At 45.9% G+C, this 14,345-nt stretch overlaps 1 protein-coding gene across 1 annotated transcript; it reads left to right on the top strand.

Moving 5' to 3' along the window:
* The first annotated feature begins 409 nt into the window (after nt 1–409).
* On the top strand, nt 410–14,082 carry LOC138073023 (histone-lysine N-methyltransferase PRDM9-like). Its single transcript, XM_068964422.1, is given in 12 exon segments — nt 410–484; nt 891–962; nt 964–1,015; nt 1,322–1,429; nt 5,631–5,680; nt 7,474–7,630; nt 8,447–8,548; nt 8,765–9,036; nt 9,673–9,740; nt 10,851–11,044; nt 12,722–13,349; nt 13,680–14,082. Coding segments are annotated over 12 exon segments (2,181 nt in total).
* The last annotated feature ends 263 nt before the right edge of the window (nt 14,083–14,345 follow it).

Below are 14,345 nucleotides of genomic sequence, written 5' to 3'. Positions count from 1 at the left end.
GATTTTTCTGAGTCCCCAGGCAGAGATCTTCAAAATCCTTCTTGGAGAAATATTCCCTCTCCTACACTGGAACAGAGTCCTGATTTCAGCCTGACCCCAGTCCAGCAGTTAGGGGCTTCCAGGTCTCCTCAGGAATCCCTCCGTCACCCACAGACATGTCCCTCCCAGTGCCTTTCCTCACAGGGGCTGAATTGTAGGGGAACCAAAGAAACTAAATCTAGTTCACATTAGGCTTGTCTGTCATAGCTAGTTTGGATCTGTCCATCCCACCAATACCCTCACCCCGACTTTCCCCTCACCTTCCTGCCCTGGACACTCCACCCAAGGAAGACAGACCAGGCTCTGGACAGTGATCTTGGCCATCTCAGTACCTTCTTCTTCCACAGGTACCTTGGCCTTGAGCGCTCCAATGGCCATGAGGCCGAACAGGTCTCCAGAGGAGAGCACTGAGGGAGATGCTGGGAGAACAGAGTGGAAGCCCACGGTGAGAGGCAGAGGCAGCAAAGCTGGGCTCTAAACCAGCTCTATAGGAAGGACATGGCGCTGGTCCCCGAAGGACCACAGACTACTTGCCTGGTTAGCTGAGTGAACTTCTCTGTGACCATACACAGGATGGGAATGCCTGGTCCTGTCTGAGATGGTGGGGTGGAGTGGGACAAAACAGGACACTAGCATTGTCAACTGCTTTGTTTCCAGGGAGAGTTAGGAAAATGCTCAGTGTTTGTTTAGTTAAGCAGGACACAGTCGGGAAGGAAAGTCTTCATCCCTGTCTCACAGAGACCATCCAGTAGCTTCAGGCTACTCCCTGCACAAAAGGTAGAGGAGAAGACCCAGCTCTAAGGTCTGACTTATATTAGTAAATCGCTGATGAAATCTATTATTTTCCTTAGGCGAAAGATGCTTTCAAAGACATCTCTGTATACTTCTCCAAGGAAGAATGGGAAGAGATGGGAGAATGGGAAAAAAATTCGATATAGGAATGTGAAAAGGAACTACGAAGCGCTGATTGCTATAGGTAACAGGAAGTGCTGGGTGCCTGTGAGCCTGGGAAACATGAAACAGGTCTTCACCCTCAGTGTTCACTTAGCCCTCTCGTAGGTGGCCTCATTTGCTTACAGTTCCCTTTTGTGTGGAGACTAACCTGGAGGAAATGTTTATTGTTTTGTACCAAAGGGAGGTTGACCCTGCAGTGCAGAGCTCACCTCTTGCCTTGTTTAGATTCACCCAGCCCATCCTACTGATTTCCCTGACTTTGTGACACTTTCCATTGCTTCTGTGCTTTGTTCCTCCTTCTTAGAACAAATATTTAGCTTCTTTCCAGGTTTCAGAGCCACTCGACCAGCTTTCATGCATCACCGCAGGCAGGTCATCAAACTCCAGGTAGATGACACTGAGGATTCTGATGAAGAATGGACACCAAGGCAGCAAGGTGAGGGGCCAGCAGGATTTAGAGGTGTCTTCCTGAAACCAGTCTGGGCTTAGGTCTCAACTATATCTCAGCCATTAGCAAATAAAACATAATTTTCAGCATTCCAAAGTGGTTGTGGCTGAATATTGACATAAGCCTGAATGAAGATGAATGTATAGGTTTTCCAGTGTAATTCTCAAAAGTTTTATGTTTAAAATTTATCATTCTTTTTTAAAAGAATAATTTTTGCTAAACATTCTTAATGAAAGGCAGTTAAAGAAACCTTAGAAATAAATTCACCAAAGAGATTTAATACTAATCTCATAATTGGTTGTTGGAGTAAATCTCTTAGAAGAGGAAATGATTAACATATTATGTCAAGATACATTATTTATGTAGATATATAAAACAACAATACATGATCTTCTTACCCTAAGGTGAAATTAATTCTTTGTTTTAATTCTGGGAAAGGGTTTGAGAAAACTATTTATTCTCCCTGATCTTTCCCACATTTCACTGACCAGAGACAGCATCAGGTAAATAAAATGAAGTACACTCATTATAAAATAGAAGTGAGCAGCTCACTTCCTCTTCTGCTGCTCAGATAGTTTAGAAGAGTTAATCTTCCTAGACTGGAGCAAACAATTTAGATAGTTCTATGATTCTCCATCTATGGATTTCTGTTCTCTGAGATTTTTAAAAATTATTTATTTAGTTTTGGCTGCACTGGGTCTTCGTGGCTGCACATGGGCGTTCTCTGGTTGCAGTGAGTGGCTTCTCATTGCAGAGCACATGCAGGCTCAGTAGTTTGTGACACACAGGCTTAGTGGCCCCACAGAAACTGGGATCTTCCTGGAACAGCGATCGAACCTGCGTCCTCTGCATCAGCAGGCAGATTCTCATCCACTGTGCCACCAGAGAAGTCCCTCTGTTCCCTTAGGTTATTAAAACTACTGAAAGGGACATGAAAATCAAACATCTGGTTGTCTGCAAAGGTTTTGACATGAAGAGAGCTTCTTCATAGGGAATACATCCGCCACGGTCCACCATGCCTCTGCACATCTTTACTTACCTTAAGAATTTCTGAGTGTGTGGCACTCTCTTGCTAACTATGTACACATTAGTGTTAGTGGCCATAGTGTTAATTGCTCCATCGTGTCTGACTCTTGGCGACCCCATGGACTGTAGCCCACCAGGCTCCTCTGTCCAGGGGATTCTCCAGGCAAGAATACTGGAGTGGGTTGCCATTTCCTGCTTCAGGTGATCTTCCCAACCCAGGGATCGAACCTGCGTCTGTTGCATCTCCTGCATTGCAGGCGGAATCTTTACCACTGAGCCACCGGGGATATATATACACATTGCTGTACAACAAATCTGTAGAACTTTTCCATCTTGCGTGATTGAAGCCCTAACCCACTGAGGAACGATTCTCCAATCCTTCCTCCTCATAGCCCTTGGCAACCATGATTATATTTTCTGTTTCCATGGGTTTGATTAATTTAGATAACTCATAGAAGTGGAATCAGGCAATATTTGTCTTTTTTGGATTGGTTCATTTCACTCAGCATATCATCAAGGCCCACCCCTGATGTAGCATATGACAGAATTCTTTTTTAAGGCTTAAAAACATTCCAGTGTGTGCCTGTGTACATAACAGATATAAGATATTTCTTATATATAATCTTTATCTGTTTATCCACCAATGAACATTTAGATTGCTTCCACATCTCGCCAACTGGGAATAATGCTGCAATGGCCATAGATGTGCACACTATTTATTCAAGATCTTCCTTTCAGTTTTTTATGGAAATAGACTCTTGGGTTGGATTGCTAGATCATACAGCAGTTCTAATTTTCTGAAGAAACTCCATACTGTTTTCTATGAAGGTTGCGACATTTTACATTTCCAACAATCGTGTATAAGGGTTCCAATTTCTCCATATCCTTACCAAACCTGCTGTTGTCTTCTTATTCATATTGCCCATCACAGAAGGTTTCAGTTTGTATTTCCTTATTGATTAGTAATGTTGAGCATCTTTTCATATATTTGTTGGCCATTTGTGTGTCTTTGGAGAAATGTCTATTGAATTCCTTCTCCTGCTGTGTTAGTCAGCTCAGACTGCCATAACAAAACAGAGCACATGCCTTAAACCACAGAAATTTGTTTTCTTACAATGCTGAAGCATGGAAGTTTGATAGCAGGGTGCCATCGTGGTCAATCAGGTTCTCTTCCTGGCTTATACATAGGCTTCATATTGGTGTATGCTTATTAACCCCTTATCAGATACATATTTTACAAATGTTTTCTACAGTCCCATAGGTGGCCTTTTCACTCCATTCACTGTGTCCTTTGCTGCACAGAGACTTTAAGATTAATGTAATCTCATTTGTGTATTTTCACTTTGTTACTAATACTTGTGCACTTGGTACCAGATCTAAGAAATCATTGCTGATTCAGTGTCATGAAGCTTCACCCTTGTTTTCCTCTAAGAGTCTTGTCAACTCTTGCATTTAGGTCTTGAATCCATTCTGAGTTGGTTTTTCTTCATGATGTAAGATCTTCGTTATTTTGCATATGGATATCTTGTTTCCCCAGCACCATTCGTTATAGCGATTAAACTTTCCCCATTGTCTTGACACCCTTGATGGAGATCATTAGATCGTGTATCCAAGAATGTATTTCTGTTAATTTCTGGTTGTCTGTTCTGTTCCATTGATTGACATGTCTGTCCTTATGCCAACGGGCTTCCTCAGTGGCTCAGCAAGTGAAGAATCTGCCTTCAGTGCAGGAGACACAGGAGATGCAGGTTCAATCCACGGGTTAAGAAGAGCCCCTGGAGAAGAAAATGGCAACCCCATCCAGTATTCTTGCCTGAGAAATCCCCTGGACAGAGGAGCCTGGTGGGCTACAGTCCAAAAGGTCACAAAGAGTCGGTACGACTGAGCAACTAAGCACACACTTTATGCCAAAACTATACTCTTTTGGTTCCTGTACCTTTGTAATATGTTCTGAAATCAGAGGCCTCCAGCTTTGCTGTTCTTTCTAAGATTGTTTTGCCTATTTGGGGTCCTCTGAGATTCAGTATTAACTGTAGGATGGATTTTCTATATCAGAAAAAAATTCCATTGGGATTTTAATAGGAATTGCATTGAATCTTTAAATTGCTTTGGGTAGTATGAACAGCTTAATAATATTAAGTCTCCAAATCCATAAACATAAGACACCTTTCTATTTACTTTTATCAGAGTCCTTTCAGCAATACTTTGTAGTTTTCAATGTAGAAGTCTTTCATCTCTTTAAGTTTACTCCCAATTATTTCGCTCTTTTTGATGCTATTACAAATAACATTATTGGGACTTCTCTGGTGGTCCAGAGGCTAAGCCTCCACACTCCCAATGCAGAGAACTTGGGTTCAGTCCCTGGTCAGGGAACTAGATCCCACATGCTGCAACAAAGACCTGGCACAAATAAATAAATAAAAATAAATATTTTTTAACTTAAATTTAGATCTTGACTATACTTTTTAAAAAATGAAAAATAAGTAGGATTGTTTTCTTATTTTTTTTTGGAATGGTCATCGTTCATGCATGGAAAGATATTTGAATGTTGATTTTGTACCATGCAACTTTCTGTGTAGGTTTTTGTGTGTGTGTGCGTAATTTTAAAGAGTTTTCTGTACATAAAATAATGTCCTCTGTGAACAGACATAATTTTACTTCTTTCTTTCCAAATAGAAGCCTTATGTTTCCCTTTCTAACCTAATGCCCTGGCTAGGACTTCTAACATTATGGTGAATAGAAATGTTGAAAATGGGTATCCTTGCCTTTTTTTCTAGATCTTAGAGAAGTTTTCAGCTTTTCACTGATGACTATGATGTTAGAGGTAGACTTTTCATATATGACCTTTATTATATTGCAGTCACTTCCTTCTATTTCTACTTTTTTGAGTATTTTTGCCATGAAAGGCTAGTAAATTTATTAGATACTTTATGGACATCAGATGAGGCACAGATGAAGTTTCTTTTTTTTTTTAATTTTAAGAAAATTATGTAATGCTCCCAGTGGAAGCATAGGAGTTGATGATACAGAAATCATTTTCCATTCCTCCTTTGGTAATCCTTGTCCTTGTCACTCTCTGGCTCAGAATTATGTGTCCTTAATTGGAATGCCCAGAGTTTGGAAACATTTACCAACCAAAACACTGATTCCCATCATTTTTTAGGTAAACCTTCTTCGATGGCCTTCAGAGTGGAGCACAATAAACACCAAAAGGTGAGTATTTCCCAAATCCTGTTGCCAAAATATCCTTCTCATGGATCCAGTCACAGGTGAGAACAGGAGAAAACACAGAGGTCCTGGAGACTGCTGCCTGCCTGTCCTGAGTCTTTAGCACAGTGTCTGACATCATCACCGTCTTTATACTTATTAAGAACAGCAACAATAGTAGGCTGTTCTGTTGTTACATTATTTTCACAATATCTCAGACTTTAAGCATTTTATGTGAATAAACTTACTTAAACCTTAAAACAATCCTACCATACCTATAAGTAGGTATATAGCTATCACCATTATAGATCACAAAACTGAGGTTAAAAAATGATTAACTATATGCCTGAGATCACAGGATCACTGGTAGTGCAATCTAATCCAAACCACTTTTTCTAAACTCCTTACAAAATGACTAAAACTCCCATAGTTCTATGAAGTTTATTCATACATCTTTATATCATTCATCTGAGAGATGTTTTCAACCTCAGTTCTTTTGTGCTGTGCTAAGGAGGGATATGCTAAGTTATCTGACTAAGGGAAGCTTAAGGACATGCTGGGCAGTTTGTAGAGTGGACAGTCCAGGATGAAGAAGCTTAAGGACATGCTGGCCAGTGTGTACAGTGGACAGTCCAGGATGATGAAGGTGACAGGAACCCTACCTCAGAGCCTCCCAGTCCAATAAGAGGAAGCAACTTGCAACCCTGACAAGCCTCGAGTTTATGACTGAAAAGCAACAAATGAGAAAATAACTGAAAGACTTCACATAGGTTACCCACTTTTGAGTAGAAACTCATCTGGGCATCATTTCAAATGCTCATTCTTGCAGGAAGAAGTAACAAGTCGTTCCCCTGAGCTCTGATTAGGCAACTTTCACGTTTGGAATCATTTGTTTAGCCTGCCCTGTGTTGTGAGCTTTGAGAGCCTAGCCCATACCCGTTAATTTTCAGAAGTCCAGGCCCAGCTTAAAGCCCCTGAGGGCCCCCTGAATGTTTTGTGAATGAGTGACTCCACATTTAAACATTCATCTAGGAGTAAGAAGGTCAAAGAATGCTGAAGACAGTATCTGTGAGCTAGACTTCAAATATAGAGACAGTTGAAAGGATTAATTGATGGCAGGGATATATACTCATGTTCATACTGTATTAAATAGCTCACACCATGATTTGTTGAAATGTTATTAAATTTCATGTCCACTGTAACATTAAGAATGAGCATGTATACCAATTTATGGATCAGAAAACTGAGGAGAACCAGCTAGTCATACAGCCTTGTTCAAGCAGAATTGATGAGGCCAGCTACTTTAATTCCAAACATTGTCTCTAAGAGGACATGGCCACCTGCAACTTTCAGCTCATTTTCTTTATTGTCTAAATGTGTTTCTCCGATCATCTTTTCTCTTCTCGATCTCACTGCTTTGTCACCTTATCTTCCAGATGTGTTTTGTCCCCTCTGTAATTTTCCATACTTCCTCATCCATCAAAGGGCCACTAATTAATAGAAAACCTCCCGGATTTTTCTATGAGCCCTTACCCTCTTCTTTCCCTGACCTCCAGCTATTCTTCTTGCCTTGCTCTCCCTTTTATGCAGAAAGTTGAAGAGAAAGAACCTTAAGATATGAATTCTAGTTTTGATTCACTAACCACTTAAGGTCCTTATTTTACACTCCAGTGTTCAGACGCCTCCTCCACCAGATATTTCCGATTGTCAAAGTATTAGCTAAAGTCGTGCATGTGAAAACACTTCATAAAGTCCTAAAGAACTAAAGAAATGCATGTTGTCTTTTACTCGTGTGGAAGGCAATGTCCAGGGCACCATTAAGTATGGAATCTAGTTTGAAGGAATTGCCGGGAGCAGCAAAATTGCTGAAGACAAGTGGCTCCAAGCAGGCTCAGAAACCGGTGCCCCCTCCCAGAAAAGCAAGGATCCCTGGACAGCACCCCAGACAAAAAGTCGGTAAGAGAAAATTTGGGGAGTTCCTCTAATTAGTTCCTCTAATCCCTGTAGAAAAGCTAGTAAGTATGGACTAGGTGTGTGGCGTGAATTTTGGGTAGGCTTGGGTTTAAGCTGGACCGATCTGAGACATGAAGTTAGCAATGGGGCCTTGGGAAAATCTGATACATTTTCTGAGGTCTTGATTGCTCATCTGTAAAGTGAAGATAAGGATACATAACTCATACAGTGTTTGAAAGCTTTACATTAAATGCAAAAGTGCTGACACTGTTTTGAGCTATAAGTAGTTCAGTAAATCCAGCTGTGATGACAGGGACCATGCCTTGTTAGTGTTTATGCCCAGACCTCTGCTCAATGCCTTACATGTCATGTGCCCTCAACGTATGTTTTCTGAGTACATGTGTCAGTGAACTATTTCCTAAGTAAGAAGGTGGGAAGTTAAACCTACTAACGAGAAGTGCAGGAAGCTAACACTGAACTGGGCATCTGTGGTCAATGAGGAGCCTCAGTCTCCTGAACCAGGAGTTAAAGGGGGAAGAAACAAAGTATAGAAAAGGGACTTCCGGTGGTTACGTGGTTAAGACTCCTGCTTCCACTGCAGGGGGTGCAGGTTCCATTCCTGATCGGGGAACTAAGATGCATAAATATGTAACATTAAAACATAAAATTACAAAAGTAAAAGTTTTAAAAATACATGTAAACAAGTTTTAACAAAGTGTATAAATGAACAGGTAGGAAATCTCACACTTTCTGATAAAACAGGGACTACTAACTCTCCAGACCCCACCAGCCTTGCTTAGCTTCTGTTCTCCATCTTAGAACGCAAAAGAACGGAGACTGGAGTGAAGAGGTACAGTCTACGAGAAAGAAAGGGCCATGTGTACCAAGAGGTCAGCGAGCCCCAGGATGACGAGTACCTCTGTGAGTGCCCCCGCTGGCCCACTCACGGAGAAGGGGCTACGAGGCCTTTGTCCAATAACCTCACCTCACCATTTGGTCCCCCAAATATCCCCTTCCTCTAGGACTTGGGGTGCAGGATCGAGGCCACATGCTGTGAGTGCCCCAGTTCTTTCTGAAGGTCTTTACGACCAGCAACATCACTATACCTCCCCTCATCCCTGTTGCTCTCACCTCCAGATTGTGAGGAGTGTCAGAACTTCTTCATCGACAGCTGTGCTGCCCACGGGCCCCCAACCTTCGTAAAGGACTGTGCAGTGGAAAAGGGGCATGCCAACCGCTCAGCCCTCACTCTGCCCCCTGGGTTAAGTATCAGACTGTCGGGCATCCCTGAGGCTGGGCTTGGAGTGTGGAATGAGGCATCCGATCTGCCAGTGGGCCTGCACTTTGGCCCCTATGAGGGCCAGATCACAGACGATGAAGAGGCCGCCAACAGTGGATACTCCTGGCTGGTGAGAAACACCCCTGTTTCCCTGTTCTCTGGCCTTGAATTGCTTGTGTGTGGTGGGGGGTACTTCATGTCTACATGCAAGGATGCAGATGGTGATGACACGGTCGGCAATGACACGGGCAGTCCTGTGTACTGCGTGAACTGGGCATGAACACAGGACTTCCATCTAAAGGTCAGAGGAGAGGTGGGAGACAGTGGTCCAGGCACACAGGACCTCTCTCTAAAGCTCAGAGGAGAGGTGGGAGACACTGGTCCAGGCACACAGGACCTCTCTCTAAAGCTTAGAGGAGAGGTGGGACCACAGTGTACAGACATACAGGACTTCTATCTAAAGGTCAGAGGAGAGGTGGAAGACACTGGTCCAAGCATGCAGGACCTCTCTCCAAAGCTCAGAGAAAAGGTGGGAGACAGTGGTACAGACACAGAGGTGACTCCTCCTTTGTGGAGCTCTTCCCTTCAGTGAACCAGGAGACTCAGACTTGGAATGATGATTAAGCAGCTTACCATTTGGTCCGACTGGCAGTTGAATCCATGCAGGCTGAAGAGCGCCAATGACTGCAAAGGGAAATAGTTCTTCTATTACTTCCTACCAAAAAAAAATAGAGAGGAAAGCTTGTATCTCTTTTCTGACACTCAGATCACCAAAGGGAGAAACTGCTACGAGTATGTGGATGGAAAGGACACGTCCTTGGCCAACTGGATGAGGTGCGCGCAGTGAGTCTGCAGTTTGTAGATGCCGCTCTTCCCTCAAGCCCCCACCCCTTTCCTTCTCAACCTGTCTCCCTCAATAGCTTTCACATCTTCTTTCCTCTTTTCCCTCCATATCATGGTCTTTCATTTCAAAAGACATTTGAAGGAAATAAAAATATAGCATATATAGTGCCCTCAAAATACAAGTCTAGATGCTGAACAAAACTGGGGGACTTGAAAACAACTTGAGGACTCTAGATTCACCAGGGACACTCTAACTCACTTAACTGACACTTGCCAAGCATTTTATGTTCCAGTTTAGACAGTGAACTTCATTACTGAAGCAGATCACGCATCCCATGTCCTTTTGGAGAACAACTGCAGACACAGTAGCCAATTGATTTTAGGAACAGTAACCTTAATTTCTCTATCTTTGAGAAACTGCACAGCGCCAGGATAACCTAACACGGGAGACCTTGAATCCGTCTGGGCAACAACCTCCCCAGGCTCGGTTCCAGTGAGAAGTGGGCCCTGAGGCCTCGGAAGGAATGGGGGGCAGGATGGCAGTGAGCAGGGCCGTTCTCTGAGGGCCGCGCCTTTCATCAGGGCAGGAAGAAAGTGAATAAACTATCACTCTTCTGGGTCTTAAGCTATGTCAGAGCACTCTCCAAGTTTCCATGGGAGGGGGAGGGCAAGTGAATATGACCCTGGATATACGTGGGGAGATTGGAGGAAAGCCTCAGGAGAGAAGGCAGGCTGGGGTGAGTGCTGAGGGCTGCATGCTAGCAGAGGAGCACCAAGTCCTGTGGAATGAAAGAGAACTTAATTCAGAGTTTAGAGGAGCTGGAGGTCACCAGCCCCACAGACAGTCCAGGTGGAGACGAGTCTGGAACTGGGCTCTATAAAGTGGCTAATTAGGAAAGCAGAGAAAAGCATTCCAGCCAGGAAGAGGACTGGAAACAGGAATTCACATGGCCTGGCCGAAGGTGTGAACAGAAGGTCCCCATGAGGGGCAGTGGAAGCCATGGTGGCCTCAGGGCCTGAAGGCAAGGAGCTGGATGTAGCCCGACAGTGGAGGGCGCTCATCGCCTGAGGTTTCTTTCCCTTTCCCGGCCTCGACCCCAGGTATGTGAACTGTGCCCGGGACGACGAGGAGCAGAACCTGGTGGCCTTGCAGTATCAAGGGCAGATCTTCTACCGAACCTGCCAGGTGGTCAGGCCGGGCTGTGAGCTGCTGGTCTGGTACGGGGAGGAGTATGGCCGGGACCTCGGCATCAAGCAGGACAGCAGCAGGAAGAGCGAGCTCGCGGCCGGGAGAGGTGAGCGCCACCCCTCTTCCAGCACCCCACCCCATCCTGGGGAGCCTCCCTGGTCTGACTCCGAAGCAGAGTACAATCCAGTCCAAAGTCAGTCGGGTCGCAATTAAAATGCCTCAGACTTTGATTCATTTCATATGACTGTTAGGAAAAGTTTTTTATATTAAAAATGTTAGTTCTAATTTTTAATATTTCATGCAAAAAATATGTAACATCACCTTCTGCTGAAAGGCTTAGAAGCAAAAAGCAAGTTTTCTAGTGCCTACCAGCTCTCTCCCCTTACCTGTTTCTTCCTCATTTCCTCCCATTTCTAAGCGACATGTGTGCAGAGATTTGCATTCAGTTACTGTTTCAGTGTGTTGTCATGTGAGTTCACACTCTGTGCCAGACAGGGCTCCATGCACCGAAACAGACAGACCCACTGCCCCAGGGCAGCATGGGCTTCACACCAGACGGGGGCTGGTGCTCTGAGGACAACCAGTGCAGGGAAAGCACCTCCAATCAGCGTGAGCAGAGGGTGGGGTTTGGCGCAGGGTGGTGGGCAGGGTCTCTGCAGAGATAACACCTGTGGGAAAGGATTCCAGGCAGGGGAGCAGCCAGTGCCGCAGTCCCAGGCCCGGGAAGAGAGGCCATGCCCGTGGTCACAGGAGGACGCAGACAGGGAGAGGAAGGAGGCTGGACGGGACAGGGACGCCTCAGGGCCCGTGTCCATGTGCAGGCCCCAGGGCTCTTCCTGGATGACACAGAACAACCGTGCGGCTTTCAGCAGCAAGCGGCATGTTCTCTGTGCTAAGACGATGCTTTGGTGCATTTTGGGGAAGAGGCAGCAGTGGAGAGTCCCCTCAGAGGTCAGCTCACTGCCAGACATGAGGGGAGAGTGGGCTGGCTGAAGATGCTCGGGAGTGAGGGTGTGAGGAGTCTGGCTGGAGATGTATTTTTAAACAGGGCTTCCTAGTGCATGTTAAATGGACTAAGACTGAGTGAAATAAGTGAGGTATGAATACTGGTGAGGCTTGAGAAAGGACATGCCTCTATTTATGATTCGTGGGAAACAGAGAGGAGCAATCTGTGAGCCAGTGGGGGCAGCAGGAGCCAGAGGCCAGCAGTCGGTGGGCCCGGGGCCGCCCGGCCTCATCCAGCCTGAGCCCACCTCCCGCAGAGACCGGCACGGAGCCCACTCTGTGAGCCAGGAGCCGCAGAGTCAGCTCTGCTCGCACCTGCTCTAACCACCCCCTGTGCTGCCGCCCACATGCAGAGAGCTCCGGGCCAGGTGCCCCTGACGTAATAGACCCTTTCCCCTCCCAGGGAGCCGCTCAGGAGGATTCCCCCTGAGTCACCAAGTCTTCTCTCTCAGTAGGGTAAAATTCCTGTGGCCACTGTGACATGACTTTTCAGATGCTTACACACAGGGAAAGGCTCCTGCAGATCCACCTCTATCAGGAGAGATGCTGCCTCTGCGGCTGCTGGAAGGCCCCTAGTCTGGGTGATATGTAGAAAAGGCCCTTGACACAGGCCTCCTGGATTTCTGTAGATGCAGAGAATAAGAATGGAATGGAAAGTGGACTGTAGAGACGCACCTGATGGGAGACAAACCGTGCACTGCCCACACTAAGATGATTAGTGGGGCGGGCCTCACCACGGCAAACCAGCCACCTGACCAAAAGCTTCCTCTCTCAGCAGAACCGAAGCCCGAGATCCACCCATGTGCCTCCTGCTCTCTGGCCTTCTCCAGTCAGAAATTCCTCAGCCAACACGTCCAACGCAATCACCCCTCTCAGACCCTCCTGAGACCATCTGCAAGAGATCACCTCCAACCAGAGGATCCCTGCCCAGGCAATCAAAATCAGCAGCAGCGATATTCCGATCCACACAGCCCAAGTGACAAACCTGAGGGTCACGAGGCCAAGGACAGGCCCCAACCTTTGCTGAAAAGCATAAGGCTGAAGAGGATTTCAAGGGCCTCCTCCTACTCACCCAGAGGACAAATGGGGGCTTCTCGGGTGCATGAGAGAATCACAGAAGAGCCCAGCACAAGCCAGAAACTGAATCCAGAGGACACGGGCAAATTACTCATGGGGGCAGGGGTCTCAGGGATTATAAAAGTCAAGTACGGAGAGTGTGGGCAAGGATCCAAGGATAGGTCAAGTCTCATCACAAACCAGAGGACACACACAGGAGAGAAGCTCTACGTTTGCAGGGAGTGTGGGCGAAGCTTCAGTGTTAAGTCAAATCTCATCAGACACCAGAGGACACACACAGGGGAGAAGCCCTATGTTTGCAGGGAGTGTGGGCGAAGCTTCAGTGTTAAGTCAAATCTCATCACACACCAGAGGACACACACAGGGGAGAAGCCCTATGTTTGCAGGGAGTGTGGGCGAAGCTTCAGTGTTAAGTCACATCTCATCAGACACCAGAGGACACACACAGGGGAGAAGCCCTATGTTTGCAGGGAGTGTGGGCAAAGCTTCAGTAATAAGTCAAATCTCATCAGACACCAGAGGACACACACAGGGGAGAAGCCCTATGTTTGCAGGGAGTGTGGGCGAAGCTTCAGTGTTAAGTCACATCTCATCAGACACCAGAGGACACACACAGGGGAGAAGCCCTATGTTTGCAGGGAGTGTGGGCAAAGCTTCAGTAATAAGTCAAATCTCATCACACACCAGAGGACACACACAGGGGAGAAGCCCTATGTTTGCAGGGAGTGTGGGCGAAGCTTCAGTGTTAAGTCACATCTCATCAGACACCAGAGGACACACACAGGGGAGAAGCCCTATGTTTGCAGGGAGTGTGGGCAAAGCTTCAGTAATAAGTCAAATCTCATCACACACCAGAGGACACACACAGGGGAGAAGCCCTATGTTTGCAGGGAGTGTGGGCGAAGCTTCAGTCAGAAGTCAGTCCTCATCACACACCAGAGGACACACACAGGGGAGAAGCCCTATCTTTGCAGGGAGTGTGGGCGAAGCTTCAGTCAGAAGTCCCATCTCATCAGACACCAGAGGACACACAGGGGAGAAGCCTGTGTGCAGGGAGTGTGAGTGAATCATGACCAACAAACCACATTTTAGCCACAGGAGGATTACTGCAGCCACCCCATGCCTCAGCTCTAAGGGGGCCTCAGAGGAGGCCTGTGACCCGTTACAGTCCCCAAGAGTATGAGGAGAGACTTCCCAGGTGGTCCAGGGGCCAAGACTCCAATGCAGAGACCCATGTTCAATACCTGATTGGGGAACTAGCTCCCACATGCTGCAACTAAGACACAGCGCAGCTGAATAAATAAATACATAAATAAATATTTTAA

This window comes from Capricornis sumatraensis, chromosome 1, assembly GCF_032405125.1.
Source record: "Capricornis sumatraensis isolate serow.1 chromosome 1, serow.2, whole genome shotgun sequence".
Classification (NCBI taxonomy): Eukaryota; Metazoa; Chordata; class Mammalia; order Artiodactyla; family Bovidae; genus Capricornis; species Capricornis sumatraensis.
Note: the sequence above shows the minus strand (reverse complement) of the source record. Positions and strands in the feature narration are given on the sequence as shown.